At 36.9% G+C, this 14,385-nt stretch overlaps 1 protein-coding gene across 2 annotated transcripts; it reads left to right on the forward strand.

Annotated features, from left to right (window-relative positions):
• The first annotated feature begins 61 nt into the window (after window positions 1-61).
• Window positions 62-3,461, forward strand: nicol1 (NELL2 interacting cell ontogeny regulator 1). Of its 2 annotated transcripts, none has more exons than XM_028564530.1 (4): window positions 62-146; window positions 354-490; window positions 1,257-1,345; window positions 2,350-3,461. In XM_028564530.1, exons 2-4 carry the CDS (start codon window positions 379-381, stop codon window positions 2,419-2,421), a joined length of 273 nt encoding a protein of 90 aa, XP_028420331.1. In that variant the 5' UTR covers window positions 62-146; window positions 354-378; the 3' UTR covers window positions 2,422-3,461. The 2 variants fall into 2 exon arrangements, with proteins under 2 accessions (XP_028420331.1, XP_028420333.1); XM_028564532.1 differs by having other exon boundaries at window positions 94-146; window positions 357-490.
• Window positions 3,462-14,385: the final 10,924 nt, after the last annotated feature.

Consider the following 14,385-nt stretch of genomic DNA (forward strand, 5'->3'; position numbering starts at 1 on the left):
TTTGAATGTTTTACCGGAAGTCTTGATTCGGGTTCTCAAAGCAGATTTTAGATGAGCCACACGCATGCGCACTCCCTTAACCTACATTAAACAATTCTAGGTGGGCATCTTGCGCTGGTGTTCGGCAAAATATCGACTGATTCACGGTAGGATAACGTGCAGTTTATTAAATAAACAGTAATTCTTCTCTGCTTATTGTATTTTAAATACATATATATACATTTACCGATGAAAACTGGACTGTTTTCTAAACAAAGCCTTTAAGATGTTATTTCATTAACTGACGGCCGTGTAGGACATTTTCCGTTGTTGTATTTAACTACTTGCACATTGTTATTTTTAATTCCAAAAAGTAGGCTAATTGATCACATCATCACCATGGCGTCCAGTGGATATGTGCAGGTAGCGGTGCTGCTTCTGGCGGTGCAGCTCCTCTGTCTCCGTGCAGCTGATGCGGATCAGGAGACTGGAACTGTCATTCCTGCCGAAAGTAGGTGGACTAAAAATATGAGATTTGGATTTATTTTTCTGCCTGTTAAGTGCAGGTTTTAAAATGTTTATTAGGCGGAAATCTGTCAGCCATAGTGCTGTTTTTCATAGTCTAATGATAGCAGGTTCCCACAAAGGTTTCTTAGTGGGAATTGTAGGTCATCCTCAGTGTGTATTTATCACAACATGAAAATCGGCCCGCACTGCTACATTAAGACCCATTTTATCATCTCTACTAGGTTCAAACAATGTATAATAATAATAAAGTAGCGGCTTAAAGGCGAATACCTAGGATTTTGTATTGCAGCCACCATTGGTGATAATTGGAAATTTGACCCTTTTGTCATGAAAAAAAGCCCTGAGGTCTAGCCTTCTCCACTGTTATATTTACTATTGTCAAGATGGAAATCTGCAACATTTACACCAATATGTAAAAGTAGACCTCCCCAGTGAATGCCAGAAGAATAAAATCAACATAAATAGCTCTTCAAATCTACATTTTCTAAAGCAAAAATAACACAACCTTCCCTTTTACAGATGAAAGTTGAATTCAAAAGCAATAAAAGACACCCCTTGCTCAATTCAATATCAATACACTCAAAGGTGTTGCTACTACGGTCCTTGACCACTTGCTTATGGTGGCTAATATTAGCAGTTGTTAGCAAACCTTAGGTAAATATCGCTCTGTAGCTAACTAACATCTCTGAGTCAGGTCACTGTTTTAATGTGAATCTCTTTATTTCTATATTCTTTCCTCTTATTTCCAGGCCGCCCATGTGTGGACTGTCATGCATTTGAGTTTATGCAGCGGGCACTGCAAGATCTAAAGAAGACCGCGTTTAACCTTGATGCCAGGGTAGGTGAAGTTGTCTTGTCAGAAGCTGAGGCCCTGTATTATTGCCTTTTATATGATTTTGTTTGACAAATGTTTCATCTCCCATGGCAAAGTGTTAAATGCTGGTGATTCACCAGTTGATAAGTCTTCCACATAACAACTGGTGTATGATAATAGAGACTTTGTCTTTGAATATTGATTATGGGGTTGGATGATGATGGCTGGATATTGGAGGTTTTAAGATGCGCTGTCATTTAACATACATTGTATTTAATGTGATCTTATATGGTAGGTTTCATGATGAAGTCAAGTTCTTAAAAAAAAAGTATATGCAAGTAATATAATTGTTATTGTCTTTATTTATGTAAATGTATATGATCTAGCAAATAATAAATTATGGTTAAATTGGTTATCATGCTTTCCATAATGTTAGTACACCAAAAAAAGCATACATACATTTCTGAATTATAATGCAGAAACCCAATAATCATAATCATAATAATAATAAATCAACACTTTTCTTGATACAGACCTACCTGACATTTTGGATTAATGTTTGGATTAATGATGTTGGATAAAAATGTTTGACAAAAATACTATTTAGTCAACAATTCACCTTTTGATTCAATTAATGTTTTATTTCTATATTTACTACAAAGTTCACTGTATTTCACAGCATTATCTTTGATTGATGATCAGTTCTAGCATCTTCAGAAGAATTTAAAAAGTTTAAAAAAATTTGCAGTGTCTGCAGTGATCCTCACGAGCTGCATATAGCCCTAACAAGCAGCTTGTATGTTGCCAGAGAGGCAAAATCTGGGAAAAAAGAAGTCCACAATTTAACCTTTTGATGAACTTAGAGCTTCTCCCATCTGGATTTTAGCAGTTGAACAGTAAAAGGACATGGTTTCTTGTTTTTAGTAAATTAGTCAAATGTAACCTGTAAAAGTGAAGGGGGCACAAAATAGGATTTTGAAAAGGAGCAATTATACCCTTAAGTTGACTTGTTGTTTTGTCCCTTGCAGACCGAGACGCTGGTGCTGAGGGCAGAGCGGAGGGCTCTGTGTGACTGTATGCCCACCAACTCACTGCGCTGAGTCACACCCCGACACACTGACAACAACCCTGTTCTAAACCTCTACTCCTGCACAGCGATTTTCATCTTAACTTATTCAGACAATAGGCACTTTATTTTATTTTCTATCATATCACTGTTGAGTGAAGCTTTGATTTGACATCATGCATCAGAAGGCATGTTATTGTTTTTGCCTTATTCGGGACGACTTTTATACCACTGATGTTTTACATCGTGAAACACATGCCTTCGGAGTTTGTTTTCATCGTCATAGGATTTGGGTCAGTTCTCATCTGTCTCCAATGAAGCAGCTATTTTTTTGTACTTTTTAGTATTTGACTGTATAATGTAGATACAGTAGAATGCATCGATACATTTCCTTGTTGAATGTGTTGTATGAGATTAATGTTTACGACGATTATACACATCAAACTGTAGCATCACGTGGAATTTATTTAACTGCTCAAAAATATTTCAATAACAGTTTAAAATAATTAAACTAGCTTTAGGAATCAGGCAAATTTCACTGATTTAAAGGAATTGATTTGCAGCCTGGCTTCTTTTGCAAAAAGGTTGGGTAACTTGTTTTTCTTTGTTATAACCATGAAGATTTTTTTTTGAAAAGGAATTAGCAGAAAGAAATATTACCAGATGTTCAAACAATATTTTCAGACTTTCTTTTTTAGGCAGAAAAAGCGTACTACTTGTAGGTCTTAATTTAGCGCCGCACTGTAGCATGAAATTACAGCACTTTTTGTTAACCTACTGTTAATGTAGATTGTATGTATAGATGCTGTATATGTACACGGGTCTTCTCTGTCTGACAAAGGTGTATGCAAGAATAGTGATGAACAATATAGTATCGTAAGGGAACGCAATGTCGACAGGGGAAGGGAGGACAGATAGAGGAAGCTGGCTACAGCAGGAGACATAGAGATAGAAATAATAATTGTCTTATTGTTGCTTGTTCATGAACAGTGTACTTTGTTAACATTATGTCACAAGACACACTATTTATTGTCTTAATGTTATACCTATAAATAAAAACAATGAATAATTTTTTTACTGCTTTTATCATTTTTTCCGGCTGGGACTTTTATCACAGATCATCAGTGTGTGGGTTTCTGCTGGCATTAATATGAACACAAATGCATTCATTCATTCATTCATTCATTCATTCATTGTGGTCTCTGCTAGGTCTCACAGCTCAGTTGTAGGTGTAGCACTGAGATGACTATGTGCAACAAATGTGTAAAAAGTACTTCCACTTCTACTGTGGGCCTTTAGGGCTTCAACTAACACTCATTTTCATTACAGATGAATCTACCTATTACTTTCTTTTAAAAGATTTTTTTGGGCATTTCGGCCTTTAATGGAAAGAACAGCTATATATGAAAGGGGAGAGAGAGGGAGAGGGGGATGACATGCAGGAAATCAACTCAGGTCGGACTCCAACCCTGGACCTTCTGCGTCGAGGCATACAACTCCATATATGTGCGCCTACTCTACCAACTGAGCTAACCCGGCCACAGCTATTAATTTCTTGATCATCCATTAATTGTTTGTTTCATGAAATTTTTGTTTTGTCTGACCAAGTTTTTGCTTGAAAAAAAAACTATTTATTAATTTCTCAATAGTTGCTGCTTAATTTTCAGTTGTTTGCCTAATTGAATACTAGCTACAGCTCTACTTCTTTCATTTACTGCTATGAATGTTATTTTCTCAATTGTTATCAACCATTTACGCCTGCATTACATGTAGGTTAACATTTATTAGTGTGCGAGTTGTAAAAGCAAGCTAAGCATTTTTGTTACTCCACTTACTCTACACACACACACACAAACACACACACCTGTTTATTGATTTACAAGAGGGATTACAGCATGGAAAAAGAAACCCTGCTATAACCCTATCGAGACCAGCAGGAGGAGCCCGAAGTAAAAGCATGGCGCTAGCTGTGTCGCAGCAATGCAGCACTCTCCACATCTCTGCTTCCCCCATGGCTATAAATGCAGATGGGGTGAAATAATGTAAATAGATACAAAAAAGAGGAAACCGAGGCAGACATTGGCCACTGAAGCGCCTGTAGTGACCTGGCAGGAATCTCAGCCCAGAGGCATCACCGTGTACTGCCACTGTTGAGGCAAATCCCCTTATACTGCACCACAGCACACAAGCAACCGTATTAAAACAGAAGCGATACTCCAGACAGTTCCATTGCTGAGACAGCTTTAACCTACCAAACTTTTATTGGAATGAGTGACTGAGAGGGTTCAGGACACCAACTATATGCTGAATCACTCTGAAACATCCTTGTTGTCAAGCAGCATCCTCTTTCTCTTCTCTCCGTCTCCCACTCACTCACTGGCTCCTTCTCTCTACAGAAGCCTTTCAACTTTTCTTTCATCTGCTTCTGGAAAAGCTGACTGAATCTTCCAGCTGTTTGAAATTCTCTGGAGGGGGCAAGCAAGCAAAATCCTCAATACTTTCTTCCCCTTTTATCTTACTTTGGCATTGCTTTGACCTTGCCACAAAAGTTTGCTCTCCTCAGCCAACTGTGGGACTTATTCAGCATACCAGAGGGTAACCCCAGCCAGGATGAATCTGAAGCAGCCATGCACTGTGCTTTATATGGGAAGACAGAGTGGAAAGGCCAGAGGTCAGTTATAGCACAAAACTGCATATGTAGATATTCAATTATCAAGAAAACGTAGAGAGGCGGTTCCCAATCTTTTTTGTCCATAACCCCACAGGCCTGTCAGATCAGCTCAAGTAGGCTACCCCTTTATCGATACCATCACGTCTCAAAGGTGTTCTTTTGATTTGGTTTTAAACTAGATGTGCTATAAACCTATTGATTACTGCTACCACTAAGGGTGGAAAGATCCTTCCAACCATTTATCCAATATTGACCCTTGGCACGTGACGTCACGCTCTACTCGCGCAAATTATGAACGCCATGACGGACAGCCAAGAGGGCAAAAGAGCATCCAGAACTCCCTAACCCACGACAACTTGTTGTTCAATAGAAGAAGCCATAAAGAAGAAGATGGTATTATTATTACAGTTCATTTTGTGTTATTTTTTTTCTTTTTTAAGATCAATTTTGAGCCAGTGCTGAGCTATCATTTTCTTGGTCGCGGTTGAGCCGGCTAGCCAAATTTTCTTCTGTCTAGTGTTATTTATTTTAAACTGATTGAAACTAACGAAACTTTCTGCTCGTCTACACTGTTTAGCTTGTGCTTCCGGTGATTCTGCCGTCCGTCATGGCGTCGTCACGTGGTCGTGGTCACGTGTTTGCAAAGGGTGAATATGTTTAGCTATTTCTAACTATTTGAACTGATTATTCATTACATATAGCTATTTGAACTTTTAACCAACTATTTAGACTGTTTATTGATGATCTTAAGCTAAATATTTGAACTGTTTATTAATTTTAGCTAATTGTTAAAACTGCTTATCCACTACTTTTAGCTATGCACCTCACCTATTTAGCCATTAGGTGACTGTTTAGACTGCATGTTCTCAGTCAAGATATTTACATTTTGCTTAAGCGGACTATGTTTTTTTGGAGCTGCTGATTCACCGACAGTCAGCAAATTGTAGCAGAGATCAGTGTTAACACGGTGGTGATCACAAAATGATCAAAGACCAACAGCTGGTGTGAAATTAAACATTTTGTTCACCAGCTGGTAATGCCTCTAACTGAAGAAGAAAAAACAACAGAGTGAACAACACAAACCATTCGCCACAAAATTAAACCCCATATGATTCAGAGTCACCACTGGGTTGATGAGAAAATCACCGTGACATCCCTCAGCCTACAAACACTCTTTCATTAGGTTATTATGCACTTACCGATATATGATTCAGAACTTGTCAAAACAGTACTGTTACAGTAATACCATGTCACGGTTTCTTTGTGAGTTATGCAGTTTCAAAGTTTGAGGAACTTTTAAGCTGTGTATGTGAAGATTCTCCGTCATCATGGTATATTTATTAACACTTAGATATTCTGAGTTATGTTTTGAAAACTTCACATGGATTAAACAAACACATCTGGAGCCACAGTAAATAAAGATATAAGATATTTGCCCTGGTTTTAAATGTGTCTAGATAATCTCGGTGATCTCTAATCTGAAATTTGAGAGTGAGAGTAGTAGCAGCTCCATGCTGCTCTGTTTAGTAGGAGGCCACAGCAACAACAGAAGGCTGGACAATTTGCCAATGTTAGCAGGGTACCATGAATAAGTGATATGCATGATAATGCTTTAACTATTCATATGTATATTTTTGCTGATCCACCATAAATTACTCATTACATGCCGAGTCATAATGAATCCCATTACATTTCTTGGCAAGGCTTCAGTATATTTCAGTACATGATAATAACAAAGCCAGTATTCATGACATTTAACATCATCATGACATGGAAATTAAACTAAACTATTTTCAAAGTAAATTATCCTTAGTTATTATTTATTATAAGTTTAACAACCCTCAGCTAATTGGATTGATCAGGACTGTGTGGGTGTGTTTCAATCAGATTTGATTGACAGTCAAAGGCAATATAAGCAACAATCCCACAACCGTCGTCAGATTCTGATTCAAAGGCTACTAAATCCTAATTGGTGCAAACAAGTGTTTGACATCACCTTTTTCCAATTTAGCCCCGCCCACAGCAAACCAGCGAGAAGACGACCAACACAAAAATCTCTCATGTTAAACAACCAAAAGTGTCCTGACTTTGGCAGATAATAGCGTGTTCACGTTGGATCCCATCGCTCATATGAAGCTTATGTAGAAAATGTTTTTTAGGGCCTTTAACAAATGAAAGGTCACATTTTATCCTTACTTTAATTCTTTTTAAAACTTGAATCTTATTCTGACAAGTCCCATTACAGGGACGAAGCAATCCTTTGGTAAAAATTGCAGTCTGCCAAGCCACTGCTCTGCCAAACCATAAGTCTAGTTTTTAATAAGATAACCCAGACGGTTGACTCAGTATGTTTGCTCACTGTGAGGCCTGGGAGAAATTCATTCTCTTGACCAAAGACTGAAGAAGAAACACTGATTTAGAAATTTAAACATAAGTACCTGAATAGCATCACTTGTCAAACTTAAACAGTACCATGGGTGTACAGATATACATATACAGAGAATGATTTAAATTGATTCTGTATTATCAAATTTCTTAAGTATATAACTTACATTTTACCAGACACTTTACAGTACACTTTGGATTAATTTCAGCATTTTGGGAATCAGAAAATGCTAATTGGTAGGGTTTTGAAATATATGAAATATTTGGGGAACAATCACAATGATTAAAAAGCACAACAAAATGCCAATATTAAACATTTTATTTCATGTTGTCAAAGGCTTTTACTTGATCCCATCACTATGAGACAATGAAAAGACTGAAATGCTATTTATTGTAAATAGTTGATGACCATGACGATACCTGTGGTGCTGAAGTTATGAAGAAAAGTATACATGTGACATACAGACAGGGTGTTCTGAGGGATTTGTTTATTTGTTTATTTGTTTATTTATTGAGGATCCCATTAGCTGAAAGTCTGTGCAATCAGCTAGTCTCCCTGGGGTCCATTCTAAAAAAATTACATTACCTTACAACAACAATATACACATTTCAATCATAACAAAATCGCATATACACATTTCATATCTATACATACATACACAAACACATACATACATACAATCTAATTTCCATTCATAGTAGGACTAAATGTTAATACAATATTAATATAATTACTTTAATCAAAATATATAAAAACCTACATCAACACAAAACATCTAAGATTTCTTTTAAATGACTGCTTATTACAAAGCTGACGCACTTTAATAGGAATGTTATTCCAGATGACAATAGCTCTATACAAGACAGTTTTCTTCATAGTCCCTGTCATGTTCTAAGGCAGAAGAATATAGTACTTGGGCGGAGTGATATGCTCGCAGCAAGCCTGTCTGAGAATATAGTTCCCGGTTTGTTTACTGTTAGAAGATGGCTGTGTCTCATATTACGTTGTTTTTTGTACACGCTGTGACTACACAAATCACAACATGTAAATAGGAACATGTTGGCGTTATTTTGTCACTTTTGTCACAATTTGGAGCAGTAGGCTAGTTGGAACCAGTTACCTGCAGGATCTGTGCTGGGCTAAGCTAATGCTGGAACCGTCAGACAGCGTTACAGCACGCACTGAGATGAGAAGGGTATGTATGGACTTGTCTTACTCTGGGGGTTACAGTGAATAACCTAAATTCCCAATAAGTCGGCGTGTTCCTTTAAGGAGTAAAATAACGGTAGGCTACTGGACTCACCTTCAGTTTGCAGTAGAAACTCAAAAAAAATCAATCAACTTCAACTCGAAACAAGAGTATTCTGACTTTCTGACTGATGCACTTCAAATATATATACTTTTGAGCGATTTGTTCTGTTTGTACTGTGACTAAAGCATCCAATGACAAGTGTTTACAGTTTGCTAGACAAACAATGCTCTAGGGTAAACTGTAGCTAGCTAGCCAAATAAGCAAACCCCATGACGGTCACAGGCTAACTTTTTAATTTTTTATTATCATTTGTATGACTCCTTTTAAGACCCGAACCCTGTCAAAAGGGGTTTACAATTTTAGGGTGAGAACTCACTGATGTGTTTGGCAAATGTGACGCTATAGAGGCTAACGTTGCGGTTACTTGATGGTAGACTCTCCCAAATCCAACAAAGAGCCAGACAGAGCCACTAACATTACACTTTTTCTTTTTAAACAAAAGCTTCAAAATAACTTTAAAAACTAATGCAGGTTAGTGAGTTAATGATGTGCTCTTTGGCCTTAGAATGCTAGGTTGTCTCTGTCAGTAGTAAGCATAGCAGGACAAGCAGATAGACATATTGTTTAATTCATTCCTTACACTTTTACTTTTGTGTTTTTGGTTTCGGTATGGCTAAAAACTTGACTCTTCAAACTCTTTATAGTGTATACCAACATGCATTGCCTAGTAAAGTTATGATTGCTACCAGGGGACCCCACTCAACTGAAAATCTAAACTTTCCTTTGGTTCCTCTTGTTATATTTGGATACAATTTACACTTCCTGATTTTACTATGATACTTTACTTTAGTTTTCCAAATGACATCATAATTGCAAAACTGGAGTATCTTAAAGTTATAACATCCTGTGTTTATCTACTTTTTTAATGACAATAAAAGTGTACCAAACGGGTACACTTTTTATTCAGCACAGTAGGGCTGACACAAAACATCCAATGCTATTTCCCAGAGATAGTTCCTACTCCTGCTTCTACAATAATAACATCTCTCTTGCTCCAGTATGCACATGGTTACAGGCTACAGGGAAATAAATAAATACTTTGATGTGAAATGTAAAAATGACCCCCAATATTTAACTTTCCAAGTTGCAGAAGGGGAAGAAATTAAACAGAAACCATTCAAATGACAGCTGACTTTTATAACAAAGCCCAAGTCTCCATCTGTTTTCAAAATAATTTTGTCAACAGTTCCTAGCAGGAACAAATATTAACTCAATATAATATAATATTTACTATTTACTAACATGCAACGTTTACTGTGTTTGTACTGGGACATAACGTGTTCTGCAAGTCAGTTTACCAATGCTCCAAGGCATCTTACGCAATGTATAGTCACATAGAGTAGACACTGTGTGGATGGCCATGGGTTAAATATATCATCTCAGTTAAAGTCAAAAGTATCTGACTATTGCAGTAATAGTTGTATAGGCTATGAAAATCTTGTCAGTGGAAAAAGTGTTAGAAACTGGCATAGCAAGTTAGAACATATTTAAATTAATTGTTTTTCTCATCCATAAACAATTAGTCACCAGTTTATTGCAGTATGTACATCTTCAGATCTAAAAAATTCCAGTACAATAAATCCTATTATAGTGAAGTTTACAATGCTCAGTAGGTGTTAATTTACTTTGAGTCCTTTTTATTTAGCTGTGGTGTTGTATTGGCTTGAATTAGTATTGAAATGTAATACTAATTTTATAGACTTAGTTTGGGGATAAGTACATTTTGGGAAAAGGCCATAGACTGTATAAAACTAGGCTCATGATGTAATATAACAAAAAAACAAATTTTAACAAAGTGTCATAAAAAGTAAAATGTTGTAAACTTTAAAAATAGGATTAATTAAGGGCCAATGTATTGGATTGTATTAAATGGTACAGGTGGACCTATGTAATACTCTAATAACTAAAGTGTAGAAATACAATTTTATGAGTAAAGCAGTAAAATGAGTCCATGAGTAAATCCACAGCAGTCTTCCCACAACAGTCAGGGTGGAAGGGGTTAACTGTGTGAGTGGTCTCTTTTGGTCTTCTGCTGACTAATATACCCATAACTACTACTAATGATGCTTTTGCTGCTACTTCTTTTATTGCACCCATAGCCAGTTGTAAACAGCTGTTCACAAAGCAGTTAACTTGTTGGATTGCTTTGTGAATACAGTAGCTGTAAATTTTAGTATATTCAACTTTAAGGGGATTAAAGTACTTTTCAAGGAGCTTTAGAAATGTTTGCCTCTGTTGCTCTACTTGTAACCACAAGAGGGAGACAGGCCTCTGGTAGTAAGTTAAACCCCCCCCCCCCACACACACACACACACACACACACACACACACACACACACACACACACACACACACACACACACAATCACGCACGCACGCACACACACACACACACACACACACACACACACACACACACACACACACACACACACACACACACACACACCTGTGCCTAAACATTTAATTTTCAATTATTTAATCTGCCTCAAGAAAACCAGCAGTAGATGTGTCCGAATGACTGTATTTTCATGTTTGAATGTACAGTATGTTGTGCTGAAGCTTATTTTCCCAATTTTTCTTTTGTTTTGTTATTGACAATCCACAGCAGATTATTAAACAAATAAAATCTCATTAATTGTAGGAAAAAAGTAGCGTCTACATGTCCTGTGTGAAGGAGATGATGTTCTGTTTTTTTTACATTGTTTAGTTTGGCCAACCTGTGCCTTAACATTTCATTTTCAATTATTTAATTAAACTTAATTTAGTTAAAGATACAATTATTTTTTCTTTTATTAACATACTTGCCAGTTTCTTTCAGAAAGAAGTGGTTTGTGCCTCAAGCTAGCCTTACTACTGTTGACAAAGACACGTTCTTTAAAGAGTATTTCTGCATTTTAGTGTTGGAATGTAACTACGTATGTAAGTACTTAAGTATATTTCTGAGGTACTTGTACTTGCCATACTTGAGTAATATTTGACATACAAAATATACTGTATGATTAGTTCTATTAGTTCTAGACTAAACTACACAACAGTGTAAAAAAGTAGTTCAATTTAGCTCCACTCTGACCAGCTGCCCAAGTATCCTAGAATAAATAAAATACATTAAATGAAATCATATTATCCTATATATATTTTCAGTATCAGAACTAAAAATATATCATGTAGGGGGACACACATAAAACAACACATCTATAGGAATCAAATAAAACAATAAGGAAATTTCCAATGTTTTTGAACAAGGAGTCACTGCAACTACATTAGAAGCAGTTCAAGGATTTATTTCTTTACTTTAAAAAAGATTCCATAAATTGTTAGTGGTCAACCTAGATTTATTTACTATTTTAATCTCTTTATATCCTGCAATAAAGACCGTATATTTTTGCTCAATACTAGTACAAACAAATATAAGCAAAAGAACAAAACAAACACATTTAAATAGAACAATCCAAAATTCTCATTGAAATTCAGAAATATTAATTTTTAATAATTGCTATTTGAAATTTTCCAATTTTAGACAAATCTAGTTATTTTTTCCTAACATTGCAGCTCATTGCTACACTAAACCCACATTAAAATTAGACACAATATATTTGCCTTTGCTTTGAATTTATTGGAATACTTTGAGTTGCCTTGTTATTGAAAAGTGCTATACAAATAAACTTGCCTTATATGGCTGCACTAAACAGAGGAGAGGAGAAAAACCAAACTGCTGTACCCTGCACAATGGGAAACACGTTGAAGCCTTAAACTTCTGAGGAGCAGAGACGCCCAGTCGCTGAAAAGGTCAAGAGGTCGGGGCAGGAGCAGAGGCAGGAGAGTCAGAAATGGTATGATGTGGGGGGAGGGGTGTCCACAATCAAGATTATTAGAACATTATGTGGGGCTCTGTTTTCAACGACTCTGCTAATGTGGCAAATGACTGAGAAGCACATTTGCGGACATAGTTTGTAGTTTATTCATGTATAACCACGCTGGAAACGGTGGCTCTAAGAGGGTAATGTCAGTCCAACGCTTTGATCCAGAGTGAAATCTCTTGGCAGGTTATTGATGGATTGCCATAAAATTGAGTCCAAGCATTCAACTGTTTAAGATAAATGTTCGCAAAGAATGCTATGCGTATTAGTACTTATTTATAGTATTAGTATATAGTGTGGGTTTGACATAGCTTTAGTGGTGAATAAATATTGAGCCACGTTTGACTATGTACCCATGTTACATTTCCTGTATGAATAGCAGAGTTGTCCATCCAACAATCGTGTTTTCTGGTGTGCACTGAGCACCTATAGTTTATGAATGACTATTAAATCCTCACTGAGTTGCTAATGTGGCTAGGAAACAAGGCTTCTAAACTAATTTATGCTAAATTCTGTGTAATTGTTTTCTTTAAAAAAGAAAGAACATAACTGTGAATTATGGACGTTGACTTCCAATTTACAGCACACACTGTTGAAAATGCATCCCTGCATCCCACATCTGTAAACCACACAAACAGCCTGATGTTTAAAGGTGTTTATCAGTCACATGGTTTGACATTTCACCAGCATTCAGCTTTCTGTTGTGCTTGACTTCTTGTTACAGGCTGCTTCTATTTTTTTTTAAGAATGTTTGCTGTCCCTTTGAGGAAAACACTGTATTTGTACTGCTGCCATATCCAGCGTATGCACCCATAACTTGTACTGTTGCCTGTAGGCTATAAACAAGAGAAGGGAAGCCTGAGCTTACTTCAATACCTTAGTGACATACACTTTGAGTCTGTCAAAATTACAACATACTTCCAAAACAAATACCTGCTGCTCTCATTACATGTCTGAAAACACAACATAGTTTGAACATGCAAGGCCCAGCCAGGGATTGCTTTACATTTTCACAGATACACCCATACATTGCATCAACCACACTATTTCGTTATGCTTTGTTATATATAGTACAATCAAATTTTTCATTGAATTGAGATTGTTGCGTTTGTTTATTTTTGATGTAAAGATGCATGTCAAGAAAATGGATATACGATTATGGGGCATAAGAATGTTTTGGTGGATGTATTATTTCCAAAGTGGGGGCACAGACAGTGGCAAAATATGGCATTTTGGAGATGCTCGAAAATTAGATGTTTTTACAACTTTGCCGTTTGTGTTCGCTTATTTAATGGTTGCGACATTACCGACAACACTTGAAGGCTGCACTACCGGGAGTCAATCAAAAAGGAACACTGCGCATGCTCAGAGCATCTTCCAACCGGTCGGCATGGTGAGATTCGCTGCAGAGCAGATGCTGATGCGTAGAAAAATCATCTTTCGACGCATTTTTGTAGAGCAAATGTCCGCTCTGAGCAGAGTAGGCCTATGTGAAGAATGCAGGTATCAGCCTGCCCTCCTCCTCCCCCGTCAGCTCCATGGTGGGAGGATGAGGAGGAGGATACAGTAGGAGGAGGGAGTGCGGATGGATGCAGCCTTATCAATAGCAGTTTGCTTCTGATCCGGTTCAAACTAGTTCTGATTTACATATGCGACTGTGGCTCTACAAGGCTGCACACTTTCACAAAGAGCTAACAGCCAAAATGTGTTTTCATATGTTCTCCGGACTTGAACACATTAAGTCTTGATTACGGTGCCAAGGAAACCGT

Source organism: Perca flavescens, chromosome 19 (assembly GCF_004354835.1).
Source record: "Perca flavescens isolate YP-PL-M2 chromosome 19, PFLA_1.0, whole genome shotgun sequence".
NCBI lineage: Eukaryota > Metazoa > Chordata > Actinopteri > Perciformes > Percidae > Perca > Perca flavescens.

What these genes read in the sequence shown, in the direction of transcription:
- nicol1 (XM_028564530.1), top strand. Translation starts at nt 379, where the DNA reads ATGGCGTCCAGTGGATATGTGCAGGTAGCGGTGCTGCTTCTGGCGGTG. An exon ending in AACTGTCATTCCTGCCGAAA is followed by an intron (nt 491 to 1,256) that starts GTAGGTGGACTA and finishes TCTTATTTCCAG; the next exon opens with GCCGCCCATGTGTGGACTGT. An exon ending in CGTTTAACCTTGATGCCAGG is followed by an intron (nt 1,346 to 2,349) that starts GTAGGTGAAGTT and finishes TGTCCCTTGCAG; the next exon opens with ACCGAGACGCTGGTGCTGAG.